The sequence below is a fragment of the Lissotriton vulgaris genome, chromosome 6 (genome assembly GCF_964263255.1).
Source record: "Lissotriton vulgaris chromosome 6, aLisVul1.2, whole genome shotgun sequence".
In the NCBI taxonomy this organism is placed as follows: domain Eukaryota; kingdom Metazoa; phylum Chordata; class Amphibia; order Caudata; family Salamandridae; genus Lissotriton; species Lissotriton vulgaris.
This window is the reverse complement of record NC_141694.1, coordinates 132,894,039-132,909,445: the sequence shown is the minus strand read 5'-3', so window position 1 is coordinate 132,909,445 and position 15,407 is coordinate 132,894,039. Positions and strand designations below refer to the sequence as shown.

At 47.6% G+C, this 15,407-nt stretch overlaps 1 protein-coding gene across 2 annotated transcripts in view; it reads right to left on the bottom strand.

Annotated features, from left to right (window-relative positions):
• The window catches only part of LBR (lamin B receptor), a 704,650-nt gene that overhangs the window by 623,607 nt on the left and 65,636 nt on the right, over window positions 1–15,407 (bottom strand). For both annotated transcript variants that reach the window (XM_086926155.1, XM_086926154.1), the window contains one exon: window positions 8,861–9,036. In XM_086926155.1, coding sequence (XP_086782281.1) covers window positions 8,861–9,025 — 165 coding nt within the window. In that variant the 5' untranslated portion in view covers window positions 9,026–9,036. The remainder of the gene's footprint in view (window positions 1–8,860; window positions 9,037–15,407) is intronic.

Genomic DNA, 15,407 nt, shown 5'->3' with positions numbered 1-15,407 from the left:
ACACACAGAGCCAGACACACACACAGAGCCAGACACACACACACACAGAGCCAGACACACACACACAGAGCCAGACACACACACACACAGAGCCAGACAACAACACACACAGAGCCAGACACACACACACACAGAGCCAGACACACACACACACACAGAGCCAGACACACACACACACACAGAGCCAGACACACACACACACAGAGCCAGACACACACACACACAGAGCCAGACACACGCACACACAGAGCCAGACACACACAGCGCCAGACACACACACAGAGCCAGACACACACAGAGAGCCAGCCAGACACACACAGAGCCAGACACACAGACAGAGCCAGACACACACACAGAGCCAGACACACACACAGAGCCAGACACACACACAGAGCCAGACACACACACACACACAGAGTCAGACACACACACACACAGAGCCAGACACACACACACACAGAGCCAGACACACACACACACAGAGCCAGACACACACAGAGAGCCAGCCAGACACACACAGAGCCAGACACACACAGAGAGCCAGCCAGACACACACAGAGCCAGACACACACAGAGCCAGACACACACACACACAGAGCCAGACACACACACACACATACACACACAGCCAGACACACACACACACACAGAGCCAGACACACACACACACACAGAGCCAGACACACACACACACAGAGCCAGACACACACACACACAGAGCCAGACACACACACACACAGAGCCAGACAACAACACACACAGAGCCAGACACACACACACACAGAGCCAGACACACACACACACACAGAGCCAGACACACACACACACAGAGCCAGACACACACACACACACAGAGCCAGACACACACACACACAGAGCCAGACACACACACAGAGCCAGACACACACACACACAGAGCCAGACACACACACAGAGCCACACACACACACAGAGCCAGACACACACAGAGAGCCAGCCAGACACACACAGAGCCAGACACACAGACAGAGCCAGACACACACACACAGAGCCAGACACCCATTCCTAAATATTATATTTCTACCATGAATAGTTTGCAGGTTTTGCTCTGAAGCATCTGGATGCGACATACCATATTTTTCGTGAAATTGTAAAATAAAGGTTGATCGGGTTGTGATGCGAGTTCTTCCCATTAATAGTGCTACCCGTTCACAGCAGTCTAGCGGAGGAACAGGCGACCTTTCTGCAGCATCCGTCTGGGATTTAACTCCTGCCGCTCTGAAGCACAGCAAAAAGAAAACAAAGGGAGCGGGTGCGGCGTAACAACCAGAGCTGGCGACTTTATAACGGAGGAACCAGGTTGCAATCTCGGCGTGGGCTCAACATCCTGGGACTCTGGACAAATCACGTAATCTCCCCGTGCTTACAAAAATTAACGACATTCACAAAGGGAACTTTACGGTAGTCGGCGCAAAAAGGGTGCAAACCTCAGGAATGTGAGCATGTTAGAATATATTATGTGTGAATAAGCCACGCTCAAATAAGATCCATAAAACAATCCGAATTATGAGTGAAAATGGTTTCTCGCTCAATTCGGAAGCGCTATTTAATTAGAAAATGAATACGAGACACGGGTTGATGGTGCTTGGGGTCACACAGACGTATTTCAATGGGAATAGGCTGCATGTGGGTCTTCCATCACCCGGACACAAAATGCACAAAGGGACACTGCAAATTTTGGACGTTACACCATTCAAAATGTTATAAGTCAGCATGACTGTCACGAAACGCTTTGAGCACGAGGCAACTCTGCTCAAATGCAAACTGAAAGTATAAATAAATGTACAACACATTAGTAAATAAGAAACTGACACTGGTGCACTGTCTTGCTTCAGCGTCCATCGCACTGTAAGACTGCTGATCATTCTAAAATGAAATTTAAAAAATCTGCCATTAAAAAAGCCGGGATCTCTACAATAAATAAATCAATTGAAAAGCATTTCATTTGACACTGCTGTAAGGAATTGGAGTGAAAGGAAAATAATTATAACCACAAATCCAGTCACTCCTTTCCACAATTGTCTTTGAAAGACATGTGATCAATAAGAACATTGCCAAATACTTTTTGGCTTCATTTTTTTATACATAACTGGGAACTTTTCTTTTTCAGGCTTGCTTGAGCATTGCTGCCGAGGGACCTCTATCACAACAGCTGATGGGCGTGGCTTTGACCGACAAAGGTACAAAGGCACCTTCAGGCATTAAGTTACTGGGAACTACAATATTTCTCATTTTTCCAAACAATCCTTCGAAGGTGATTCCCAATATTGACATCTATGATTAACTCAAGCACCAAAGCAAGATGACACTCGCCAAACGCACCTAAAAGGATCCAACTGTTTAAAACGAGATTAGGCACTCTTCTACCCTTTTCACTCAGCAATTTTCTAATTATCTTATAAAAATATATACCACGTTTGCACGAGTAGTTGACTGCTACAAAACGTAAAGGAAGTGGGCTAGAAGGAAGGTTCTGTGGCGGAAACACAATAACACGTAGGGGTTAATGTTACGAAACGAAGGCACCCTTGGGCAAGAACCCCCGAGTTCGGCGCAACAGTTTTCCACACTGTGTCAAGACGGAACCCCCAGACTCTGGTGTTAATAACTTCCACTGCGCACTGTGTAACTAAATTAACGTATAAACCAGGCCCTGAGGTGTTCCCGCGCGGGCGACTCAACAGACACTTACTTGTGGTAGTCAGACCAGCAGAGGCTGCTCCGCAGACCGCCAGGGACAGCACCAGGAGCGCACCGCCCACCCCGAGAGCCGCGACCCTACGCATCATGGCCATCGGCAGGTCCTCTGATCTGCTGCCGGCTCAGGGAGCTAGAAATCCTGCTGAATGGACCAAGTCTTCCTCCAGAGAGTCACAAAGGAAAACCTCCAGCGTCTGTTGCAAACTGCTGCGAATGACTGCCCCCTCCGTGGGTGCCTCCCTCCCAACCCCAGGCCGACTCCGCCTGCCTCTACCGGGCCTCAGGTAGCCTCCGCCCGCCGCTCACTCCAAAGTTTCAGCAGAAACCCAGAGTCCACGGCCGAAGCCCCGCCCTCTCTGACGGCAGGTGAGGCCCGGGGCTTGAATCATGCGCGAGGCAGACATTAGCACCGCTTCACGGCTGCGAAGGGCCGTTCACACAGGATCAGGTAACAATTGGAGGGTCATTAGCTTTTCCAATGACTCAAGCTGCGTTTCGGGGTAGCCACTTTACGCTTAGGGCCAGAGAATTGAGCCTAGGGAGGAGCTGATTGAAAATATGTCGAGCCCAGGCTTGCCTGACTCTGGTGTGGCCTCGGAAGTTGTGGCTTTGTGAGGAGGAATTCTGGAAGGGGACATGGTAACCGGTCTATCGCCTGGCTGGTATTTTACTGGCATGTCTGTAGGTGATTTATTAAGTTCTTGCACACATTTTGCGAAATACAGTGACATCCCGTAATTTCTATCTTCTGAAACATCGGGATCAGCTGCGGCTCGGGAGGCGGGGATCTGCTGTGGGAGGGGAGGGGGAGGCGGGGATCTGCTGTGGGAGGGAAGGGGGAGAGCGGAGGCCGTGTTACAACGGCATCGGGACCGTCTGCGGCTCTGGAGGCGGGGATCTGCTGTGGGAGGGGAGAGGGAGGCGGGGATCTGCTGTGGGAGGGGAGAGGGAGGCGGGGAGAGCGGAGGCCGTGTTGCATCGGGATCAGCTGCGGCTCGGGAGGCGGGGGATCTGCTGTGGGAGGGGAGGGGGAGGCGGGGATCTGCTGTGGGAGGGAAGGGGGAGAACGGAGGCTGTGCAGATTCGGGGGCGTTCCCGGCTTTTGGCTGACGTAGCCAAAAGCCAAAAATTCTCGGGAACGCCCCCGAATCTGGTCCGGCCATGACGGACGCCTCTCTGTTCCAATGGCTAGCCTCCATTTATGGAGCTAGCCAATGGGACAGAGGGCGTATTCCAAGAGTCCCTACTGAAGACTAGAGATTTCTCTGGGGGCGGAGCTTACGCTCCGTTCACCAGTCGAAACGTAAATAGGCCCCCAGATTTTACACCCCAGATGGGCTCCCCACCCTAGGGTAGAGGCATCCGTTATCACTGTGGCCACCGATGGAAGAATGTGGAAGGGCTTACCTTGAGACAGATTGCCCTCCACGCTCCACCAAGATAGATCCGCTGCAGCTTCTCTAGAGATCCTGACTGACTCCCTGAGATCTCCATTGTGCTGATACCACTGCCTGCGGAGGCACCACTGGAGCGCTATTATGTGCCAGCATGCATGGTTGACCAATAGAATGCAGGAGCCGAACAGACCGAGAAGGCGAAGGACCTTCAGAACTGGAACAACCGCTCCATTTTGGAATAAAGGGATTATCTCCTGAATGTCGAGAATCCTTTGTGGTGGAGGAAATGCTCAACACACAGTAGTGTCCAGTACCGCCCCTATGAACAGGTTGCGCTGAGAGGGCACCAAGTGAGATTTGGGCGCATTGATTGAGAAACCCAAGTCGATCAACAGTTGAGATGTTACCCGCAGAGGATGACGCACCATCTCTGGCTACTCCGCTTTGAGAAACCAGTCATCCAGGTAGGGAAAAACAGGAATCCCCAACCTCCTGAGATGGGCAGCCACCACTGCCATCACCTTGGTGAAGACTCAAGGTGCAGTAGTAAGACCAAACAGAAGAACCACAAACTGTAATGTTGCAACCCAACCGTAAATCGAAGAAACTTCCTGTGCGACTACAGGATTGGGATGTGAAAATACGCATCCTGCAAGTCGATTGACATTATCCAGTCCTCTTGTTACAGAGCCTGAAGAACCTGCGCTAGGGTGAGCATCTTGAATCTCTCCTGCTTGAGGTAAAAAATTCAAAATTTGGAGATCCAGGATCGGACGCAACCTGCCATCCTTTTTGGGAATCGGAAAATACCTGGAGCAGCATCCTTGACCCTTTTCCTGCTCCGGAACCACCTCTATCGCACCTTTTTGTAACAGGGCAATAACCTCTTTTTGAAGGAGAAATAAATGATCCTCCGTGCAAAAACTTGGCAAGGAGCATGATGAGGAGGGAATTCCCTGAAGGGAAGTGCGTACCAATTCTCTACGAGATCTAGAACCCAAAGGTACGAAGTGATCAATTTCGATTCTGATTGCAGACTTAAAGATTTAGCAGTTGCCTTACGGTCCTTAAATCTTTGCAAGGCAGAATCAGCCTTTTCAACAAAAAGTCTAAATCCATCAAAAGGCAGATCAAGAAGGGGAGCCTGTACATCGGGAGAGAACCCAGAAGACCTCAACCACGCATGTCTCCTTGTTGCAATTGACGAACCCATCACTCTGGCAACAGAATCTGCTGTGTCCAAGCCAGGCTGGATGACTTGAGGAGCAGCAGCCTGAGAGTCCACCAACACCTCGCTCAGATTTCCCTTGTCTTCCTCAGACAACTTAGGAAGAAGCTATTTGGCAGAGTCCATTAAGGCATGAATATATCTACCCAAGAAGACTTCAGAGCCATGCTAGCTGAAGAAAAGACCTTTTCGCAGACTGTTCCAGCTTCTTTGAATCCCGGTCAGCGGGAGCTTGCGGAAAAGCCCCTGTAGACTGCTTCGAACAAGAAGCCTGTGCCACCATGCTCTCAGGAGAGGGGTGAGACGAAAGGAACACTGGATCCCCAGGAGCAGGCCTATACCTTCTGAACATTGATCTTGAAACTGCAGGAGGAGACTGAGGGTTGCGCCTAACCTCAAGTATTGGCTCAGTCAGAGCATCATTAAATGGTAAGAGTGGTTCAACCACCGAAGAGGGAGAATGGAACACCTCCGTAAGAAGATTAGGCTTATACTCAGCCATAGGAAGCTGCAAATCCAAACGATCCGACGCCTTCTTGATCACAGAATGGTACGAAGCAACCTCCTTCGAGGGGGAAGCCTTCTGAGAAACAAAGTCCCACTCAGGAAAAACGTCAAATCCACTTGCCTCACACAAGTCTTCAAACACATCCTCTGTGTCATACACCTCTCCTTCCTCCCTCTCATCCTGGTACTGCTCCTCCTCTAACAACCTCTGCGCCTCTCTCCTCGAGCGCATCTTCGGCTACGGTGGCGCCAAACGCAGCATAGACGGCTACGGGAGCGTCGGCTAAGAAGGATCCACTGTAGTTACCGGCACCGATCGAATCCGAGAAGCTTCCCGGGATGGAGCCGGAGATTGCCCATACGGCGTTGCCATCCTCGGAGCCGAAAAGTGCTGAGACAGCGTCGCTGGCATAAAGGGGGCCTGTGGATACTGTTGAGGCACACCCAAATTGTACGCCAAAGGACCCATGGGATCCGCAGGTGCACCAGAGGGGTATGAGGCCTTGGCGAAAACGCCATACATTGCATTAAGAAAATGCGATGGATCTGAACCCGGAGCCGGAAACTGTGGAAGATGAGCCGGTTCGAGATCCAAACGAGACACCTCTGGAAACAGAGCAGCTGGAGCCGATGGAGCTGCAGTCAGATCCGCAAGAGCTGAAGGAACCTCAGCATCAGCCGGATTCGACACTCCCTCTGAAGCCGGCGAGAACCTCGGCGCCGCTGAACGCTCCGGAGTCCCTTCGCGTGAAGGGGAATGGACCGGAGTCGCCTGAGGCTACACTGAAGGAGAAGGAGAGATTAACTCCTTAACTCGACGTCGAAGAGCTGGAGAAGGCGACCTCGACTCCACAGCCTTCGACGATCGGCACCAAGAAGCATGTCTCGTCTTCTCTTGGAGTCATGCGAAGTCGATGACTTAGACTTCGACCTTTTTCGACTCCTTTTTTCTTTCCTTGCCTTGGACATATACAGCTTGGCCTCCTGTTCCTTCAGAGCCTTCGGGTTCATGTTCCTGCAGGAAGAACAGCCCTAGTCGTGGTCAGACGACAAACACCAAAGAGAGTCTTCATGCGGGTCAGTAATAGACATATGTCCTCCGCATTCCTTATAGGGCTTAAAGCCAGACTTCTTTGGGGCAGACATGTCAAAAGAGAAAGAGATACAATTGAAAAAACAAAGTATCTAGACGAAAGAATTGGAGAGTACCAGAAAAAACAGTTAGCGTCGACAGCGCGGAAAAAAGGGAACTGACGTCATCACGCCAACGTGGTCCTCTTATGGCTCCAGTGACGTTATGCAGAGCTACTTGCAGGGCCATGGTATTGTGACGACCTCGTTGGCACGGAGAGCTAGGAAAAATTTCTGCGTAATGCTGGCGCAGGGGATATTCATAAGGTGAGGAATCCACAGGCAGATGTATCTATCAGAATTAGGCATTAGGGACATAAGTTGTTATTGCAGTCATAGTTATCATTACTTGAGTGGGTAATAACTGAACAGATTCAGTTGTCAACGGCTGAGTTCGTCAATAGAGGGGCCTTTGTAGACAATGGTGTTCTCTGCTCTGATTACCATGAGTGTGCTCAGAGCCCTGGAGAGGGTGCTGCTGCCTGAGAAGGATACGGACCAGAAGCAAGAAGTGTTCAAATGAACAACATCAAAATCTGCCTTACTCTTCCTGAAAAGAACTCATACTGCACAAATGTGGTAGGGGCCCACCCATCTAATACCCACGTGATAGAGAGCTGGCGAGTACACATTAGTTCTGGATTTTAGTCTGTCTTCTTTTGCACAGCAGACTGTACAACATCTTCACGAGAAGGAATCCAGTGCGGAAGGGGGCAGGCCACAGTAGCACCCCAAGCTTTGACAACGAATGATGCCTAGAGCAACAGGCCAGAGTCCCAGGAGTCAAAGAGCACAGCAAGTGGGCAATGGTTTTACCCTGGCAACAACAGCATCTGTCAGAACCCCTCCCCCAAGTCCAAGCATGCATTCGTAGCTTCAAAGGGAAAAGACTGTGGAACACTCTTATCAACATCAGGCATGCCCGTGAAAAGCTGGTTTCCAGCCAAGAGCCCTCAAATGATCTGTAACATAACCATTAGAAATAAATATCACAACTGACTATTTTCATTTCATCTACGATCTATATCAGCCACCTTGTACTCAAGATGTCCACATAAAGAACGTTTTGGAGAGAGCTTCATCAAGGATTTATGAAACAAAGGGTGAATTCTCATGGAAGCTGGCAATGGAAAGAGTAACCGACAGGAGACACTCAGGTTCCAGCTTCAGACAGGGTCACAAATTGAAGCTTAAACCTTTATTTGAATGGACACACCTTTTTACTAAGCCAGTGCAGGCCTTGATAATGGTACTGATCTGTGTGACTCTTGTACTCGGCATCTGCTCTTGGAGGAAGTTCTGTTGCACTGAAAGGTACCAAACATCAAATAACGCACCTGCTCAACCACCAATGATGCACCCCTGGAAGTCTGTCAAAGACTCACCTGAGAAACACGTGGATGGAAAACAATAGAGGAGTAAAAAGGGGAAACACTTGTGGAGGAATACTGCACATTGTTGTACACTAGCTAGGAAAATCAGGTCAGATTAACCCAGGGTTGCCTACAAAGTATATTAAAAAAAGTTGTGACATGGATTGCTTGACCCTCTCTTTTAGTCAGTTTCTAGGAGAAAGGGGGTTGACCGGACACGGATCTATAGTAAAACCATAACTCAAAATGCCTTGCACCAATTTTGCCAAAAACATAAACTGCGGACCTCTGACACAGAATATTATTCTGGGCAAACCATTAAAAAGGACTACTCCTTGTAAAAGCAACAGAGCCAATTAACAGAGAGGCCACTGGTACTTCTAGACATGAAATAAAGATTGCTAGACATTCGTGAGCAGGCATATAAAAATATTCTAGATCGATTTTCACTGTAGTGCCCTTTACTGTATTCAACACTCACTTACCTTAAGGTCGCTTTCTTTCAATTCCAGTGTAGTTCCATCTTTGTATTTTACAGTGTAATGATGACTGGAGGCATCCAAGCTCACCACTTTCACTTCATAATAAAGACTACTTCCCGGCCAGCGGCCCATCACAAGCTCACCAACTGCAAACTTCCTGCGTGACATTTTCTGAAACACTGATTTAGAAAAGGGTAGTATGAATAATTTGTTATTCTCTTTCAAACATACAATCTTTGTTATACTGCACTTAGATGATATTTTGCACTTAAAAACACTGCAACACCCATTCCTAGTGCTGCCAGAAACGGCTATTACATTAATCCTTCAATTGCATTCTGAATTTCAATCCTGTGCATTATATAGCACTCACCTGTTGAACACACCAAATGATAAAAACAATTGATTATGGCGCTTGGAAGGTAGCATTCAGTGTGACAATTATCAATGGCACTGCCAGTGGTGTATTACTTTGAATCAGTAATACATTGAAAATGGTTGTAAGCAATTGCTTGGTTATTTGAAAAAAAATCTATAAAAGGTTCATTCTAAAACTAGGAAAACATTATTAGCGCCACTGGTATATAATGAGGAAAGGAGCCCTGGTACCCCTGGACCGAGATACAAGACGGCCACAATTTCTATTAAGCCCAAAGGAAGGAAAGAAAAACTCGTTGGAATACCCGAGTTACCACCCCATTGTCTTAATCAACTCACATATAAAAATCTTAACTAAAACCTTGATAAGATAACCAATATGATACCTTCCCTGTGGCCTTGCCCCAGGAAGATGGAAAAGTTAATTACTTGTAATTCTAGTTCTTCACCATGGGTGTTCCCTCTGAATACATAAAAGGAAATAAGTATATCGCCATATATTCGGGACGCCCCGGATCAGCCATTTTCCAGAATGTGTATACATTTTTAGGTCTCGTGGCGATTACCGCGCGAAAGCCAGAGACCTAAAGTCACAGGCTCAGCTTCCCAGGAGATAAAAGATGGCCTCGCGCATAATCGGATCGGAGCGGTGAGGTAATATAAATGTTATGATCGATTGTGTCCCCTATCTTAGACCCCACCGACTCCATGTACTAGCTTGAAGTGCATGTAACTTCCCTCCTGTGCTAGCTATGAAGACGCAAATACATTTGCGTCCAACGTTAACATGTTCTCTTTCAGATCCGCCATGAACGGATTGAATATCCAGTTTCTAAATATGCTATGCCAACGTCTTTTTGTGGTATATCTTACACGTTTTTCAGCTCTGGCGAAGTAGGCCTGAATTCTGCCACCGAGCCTCTTTTTTCCTGCCTTCTGACTCTGAAAGCTTCAGCCCAGGCTACCTCTGTGCCAGTGACCCCTGCCTTACTTCTGGCGCGGCTAACGGTGCTCGGCTCAGCCCGTTGCCTGCCAAGACTGTATTCAACCTTCGAATTATCTGCTCCACTCCTCGAAAATACATTCCTGTCTGGTAGATTCACGTCAACATCCTTCCAGCTGCAGAGCAAAGGGTTAGGCCTCACTGTCTCTATGCAAGTAATTCATGGCTCTGTTTCCATGGTAGGTCCATGCCCTCCCCTCGCACCCCTCGCGTCTCATGCAGACACGTAGACGCTCATACACGCACTCACAGCCAGTATAGAATAGCCTCTCGTCCGAGAGACCTTTTCCCTCCAGATAATGCAGTTCCTTAAACATGAGATATTAGATGCGATTTGGGATTAGGTTGATCTGACATCCAGACATCCGTCTACACTTGTAGGGCTAAATGTCAAGCCCCTCTTCACCCCTCGAGTTACACGTACATTACACGTCATACTGCTGGGCGCGCATCTCTGCCATGTATTTTTGCTGACACTGCCGGATTCACTCATGGATCCGCCTATCTGTGACATCATGTTAAATGACGTTCTTGTTCACGCCTTCATGCACGCCTATTGTAACGCCTTTTGTATTACGTACATGCACTCTTATCTCTCTTCTCAGCTGTTACGCCTCCTGCATATGCCTTTACTGTAATGCATTGACTATATATATGAATGCCTGTCAATAATGTATCGTCGCATACTTGCATATTCGCATATTACCATTGACTTTGTCTGTCAGTCCCTTCCCGAACCCATGTGGTGACGGAATGGTATGCCACCTTGGCTCGAGCCAATATGCTAATCACCCAATTCCTTTTATAGGAATAAAACCCTTTTGAGAAACCTCAAATATCACGGATTTTGCCTCTTATTTATTATGAGTTATTCTTATTGATTTTACCGCATAGAAATTAAGCACCGGTAATTAGAATTTACCACATTTTGGCGCCCGAACAGGGACCCCTCCCCCATCTCACGCGCCGGTGGTGCGTTGCAGGCCTGGCCCCCTGCCACAGCCGGACGGACAACTACGCGTACCCGCAGGATTTCCTGTATCTCCCTCAGGCCAACGGAGGTGACTGAGGCTGCGATCGACACCCAGACGAGGCGGTGAGAAGTGCGGAGGATCCCGACCAGAGCCTAGCTGAGAGAGCAAGATCCGAGGTATACGGAGGCCCACCAGGTTCCGAAGTTCCGAAGTATCTGCGTCACGAGTCGAGTCCGAATCCAGTCCGAATCCAGTCCAGGGTTTCCGAGGCCTTCCGTTTCCGTGCTTCCCGGTGAGTACCGTTGCTGGGGACGCATCTAGACGTGCGCATTAGTTTGTGCCGGTCAAGACAGGTGTGGGTACACAGACCTGGTCTGCACTGTTTTAGACAGTGTATCTGTACTGTTTAGCAGTATATCCAGTCTGCACTGTTGAGCAGTGTATCTAGTATTATGCAGTTAACAAGTTACCTTCTAATTGTCATCATTCATGTTAAAATGTTTTAATGTGTCTCAAAATGTCGTGGTATGAGTGATTGTTCGATCGTAATTATTGTGATTATTGTGTTCAGTGTGTTCATATCTGAGTAAGAACCAAGTAGCCAGATTTCAGGATGCCGTTGTTCTCCAAATTAAGACAAATAAAAACTAGAAAAGGGGTATTAGAAGAAGCTGTTCCCATTCCACCTAGGGACACTCCAGGGTACTTTATGTACCACAAACATGGCCTAGATGCCGTTTTATTCCTCGATTTATGGGTGGACTCCACTAAAGAACTATCCGAGAATCAGAGATGGCCTGCTGCTGGGACATGGGATGCAGATTGCATCATGAGAGTAGAGGAAGCATTGTGGAAAAAGAAAGCCAGACAGTCACAGAAGGATGCCATTGAATTATGGCGTAAAGAATCACATAGGCGTACAGAGAAAGCACTTAGAAAAGAAGAGAAAAGGAGGGAGGATCCAGAGAAGGCCCAGGAAAACGTATTAGTTGAGGAAGGTACCCGAGTAAAATTAGAACAGGTAGACAGACAGCGAAACACACTCATGAACGGCATGTACCCCCTCTTGACTGAGGGTTTGCCTAAAGCCACCTCGGAAGTACCGAAAGAACTACCACCCCCACTGCTCCCGATTAAAATACACCAGAAAACAGCAAAGGACATTTTCCTTTCGTCCTATCTAGACGATGTGGCCCCCGCATATGTAAATACTGCACCGCCACGCACACCTCCTCCTGCCGGCCAAGATGGTCAGCTCCTTCCTCCCCGACAAGCCACTCCTCCTCCTGTTCCTCCTGGTCTTCCAGCTGTCCTTCCACCTATTGCAGGTCCTGCCCCCCCGTTTCACACCCAACGAACCCCTTCGGAGCGGGCGCCTCAGGAGGCGCGTCCGGAGGAGCGACAGGTTTCCAGACTCCGCCATCCGCCCATCGGCTGACCTATAGAGACCTAGCGCAGCAACGTACACCTAGAACAGGCGATATTACATTATATGGAGATCATCTTGGAGACTGTAGATATGATCCAGTACCTGGTAAAAAGAATGACGAAAGAATGTTGCTCGCATCAATACGCTTGCGACGAGTCACAAACTTCTTATTAACACTACCTGGAATGGTAGATCATCTAGATCGAATATATCAGTTTGTACAGACAGGAGTAGGGCCTGAAAGTATTAAGGAGGCCATGGCCTATCAGAAAGTGGACACGAAAGCCAAGATATTACGGTTTCTTATAAACTGTTTTATAAGGGAAGTGGATAGGCCGGGTATGAACCCGGAAGACGTAAAAGCGCTCCACCGGTGGGGCCAGAATATAGCAGCTGGGAATCACGATAAAGAGGCCTGTGTAGAAAATATGTACCGAAGAATCAGAAATGCAATAAAGAAAATGCATGAGAAAAGACAGCCACCACCGGAAATAGATTCAGACAAAGTTGAATCCTCAGAGGAGGAGGAGGACGGGCAAGAACAGACCCCAGAGCAGACACAATTACCAGTTAGAGAAACGATAGCATATGTAGGTAAGGGAAGACCCTTCAATAATTCAATGCGCCCAGTGCGTCCAGAAAGTAAAAGAATATTCCAAGAAGCCATGTGTAATCCAAGAACTCCTGAACACTTATTCCAAGCTACTGATAACAGACTTCGAGAACGAATGGGGTACCATGTACTCGATTCTATGGACGAACAAGAATTAGCCAGGTCAGCCGTGCAATGGGCTGACAATTCTGAGAAATATGGTGATGATGCGTTAGCGCATACGTTTTTGAACCTGACACCGAGTGAACAGCGTTTAGCTGGTACATACATGATACAACACCTGCTCTTATTATATAGAAGCCAGCATTCTGATCCAGGCCCCTTGCCTGATATATTAATAGAACTGCTCATGAACAAATGGAGAGGTCTAGGTACCGATCTAATTAAAGTAATTCTAGAACACCGACACAGATATAGCGCTTTCCTATGTCCACAGACCGAGTCAGCACATGTCATGGAAAGAAAGATGTATTACATGGACGGACAGAATCCGTTGCGAGAAGTACACCCAGTACAGAACGCAGACAATACATTTAGACGTGTGTTTGTGTACACACCCATAACTAAAATAGAATTACTGGAAATGAAAAAATTGGTACCTAGTCATGACAAAGATCCCGCAGGTTTCCACCGTGAAATAAAAGACATGATACTCATGGGTGACTATACTTATCCCGACATTATGAAAATATTGAAAGTATTACTGCCCCCCGGTATATACGAGAAACTCAAAGAAAAAGAGTGGGAGGTGGGAGACGCAAAGATTGATTGGGCTGCATTAGAAAACGAAGAAAGTACTAGAATTCCGGGCCAAGGGCTCGGGGATAAAGTTAAAGCATTACCCGGATTGTTAGTACAAGTGTTGCCACGTTTACTAAGTACTAAAAAGGAAGATTGGGGTGCCATTTCAGCTTGTAAACAGAAACCCGATGAAGATACCAGTGATTTCTATACCAGATTTGAAAAATGTTTTGGCATTAATAGCGGTCTGAAAGCAAGTAGCGAGTCATATCCACATCTTTTTGTAACGAAATTAGTCGAGAATTCACTGTCCCAGGTTAAGAATAGAGTACTGAAAGTCGAAAGCACCTGGCAAGCTAACACCCCTTCACAAATGTTACAAATGTTACAGTACCACCAGAATAGAATTAGAGAAGAACAAGAACATGAACAAAGACGTATGAAAGACACGAAAATGAAAATGTTAGTTGCTCAGTCAGTTCCCGCCGATGGCCATAAAAAGGGTGCGACCCAGCCCAGTAATTCGACAGCCCCTGTTAAAGGGACATGTAACTATTGTAAACAGCCAGGTCATTATGTAAACGATTGTGCCGTTCTGAAACACAATATCTCCACGGGTAAGACCAAGGAGAGACCGCGCGTACCTAGACAAGATCAGGCCCAGCAACAAGTACCACAGACTATACAACATATTCCGCCTATGCCAGCTTCATCACAAACTGTAGCCGTGCCACAGCAACAGCCTATTACTGCAACACAGAACACAACACAACAGATGTACCAGTACGCACAAAATGATTACCCCGATTATCAACGATACACATGAAACAGCCTAGAGAGGGAGTTTGGTTTGCCCCTTATTGAAGTTCCCGTAGATCAAGAGGGTCCTTATGTACACAGTCAGGTGTTAGGAAAAGACCGAAAGTTTTTAATTGACACAGGGGCAAGCAGGACCACAATCAGTCACAATGAGGTTCCAGGGGCACCCCTCTCAGGCTCACAGAATGTTTCCCTTGGATTTTCAGGAAAGCCTATTATTAATGAAGTATCACAGCCACTCCCCCTTGCAGTTGGTCCTTTGACACGGACTACAGATTTATTGCTCACAAAATCATGCCCGGAAAACTTATTAGGAATAAAGACACTAAAAGCTCTAGGAGCTATTATATGCTGTTCTCCGGAAGGAGTACGCTTATTTTTGCGAGATTTTAAAGGCCATTATGTATTAAGAGACATGGATCCCCGGTTACAGAATGTACCTGCACACTTGTGGGCACAAGGCCCCACTGATGTAGGTTGTATGCACATTACACCATATCGAGTCACACTCAAAGCAGGAGTGGTATTACCACGAATACGACAATACAAGTTACCTCCAGATGCTGTAGTGGCTTTACTGAGAATTATTGACG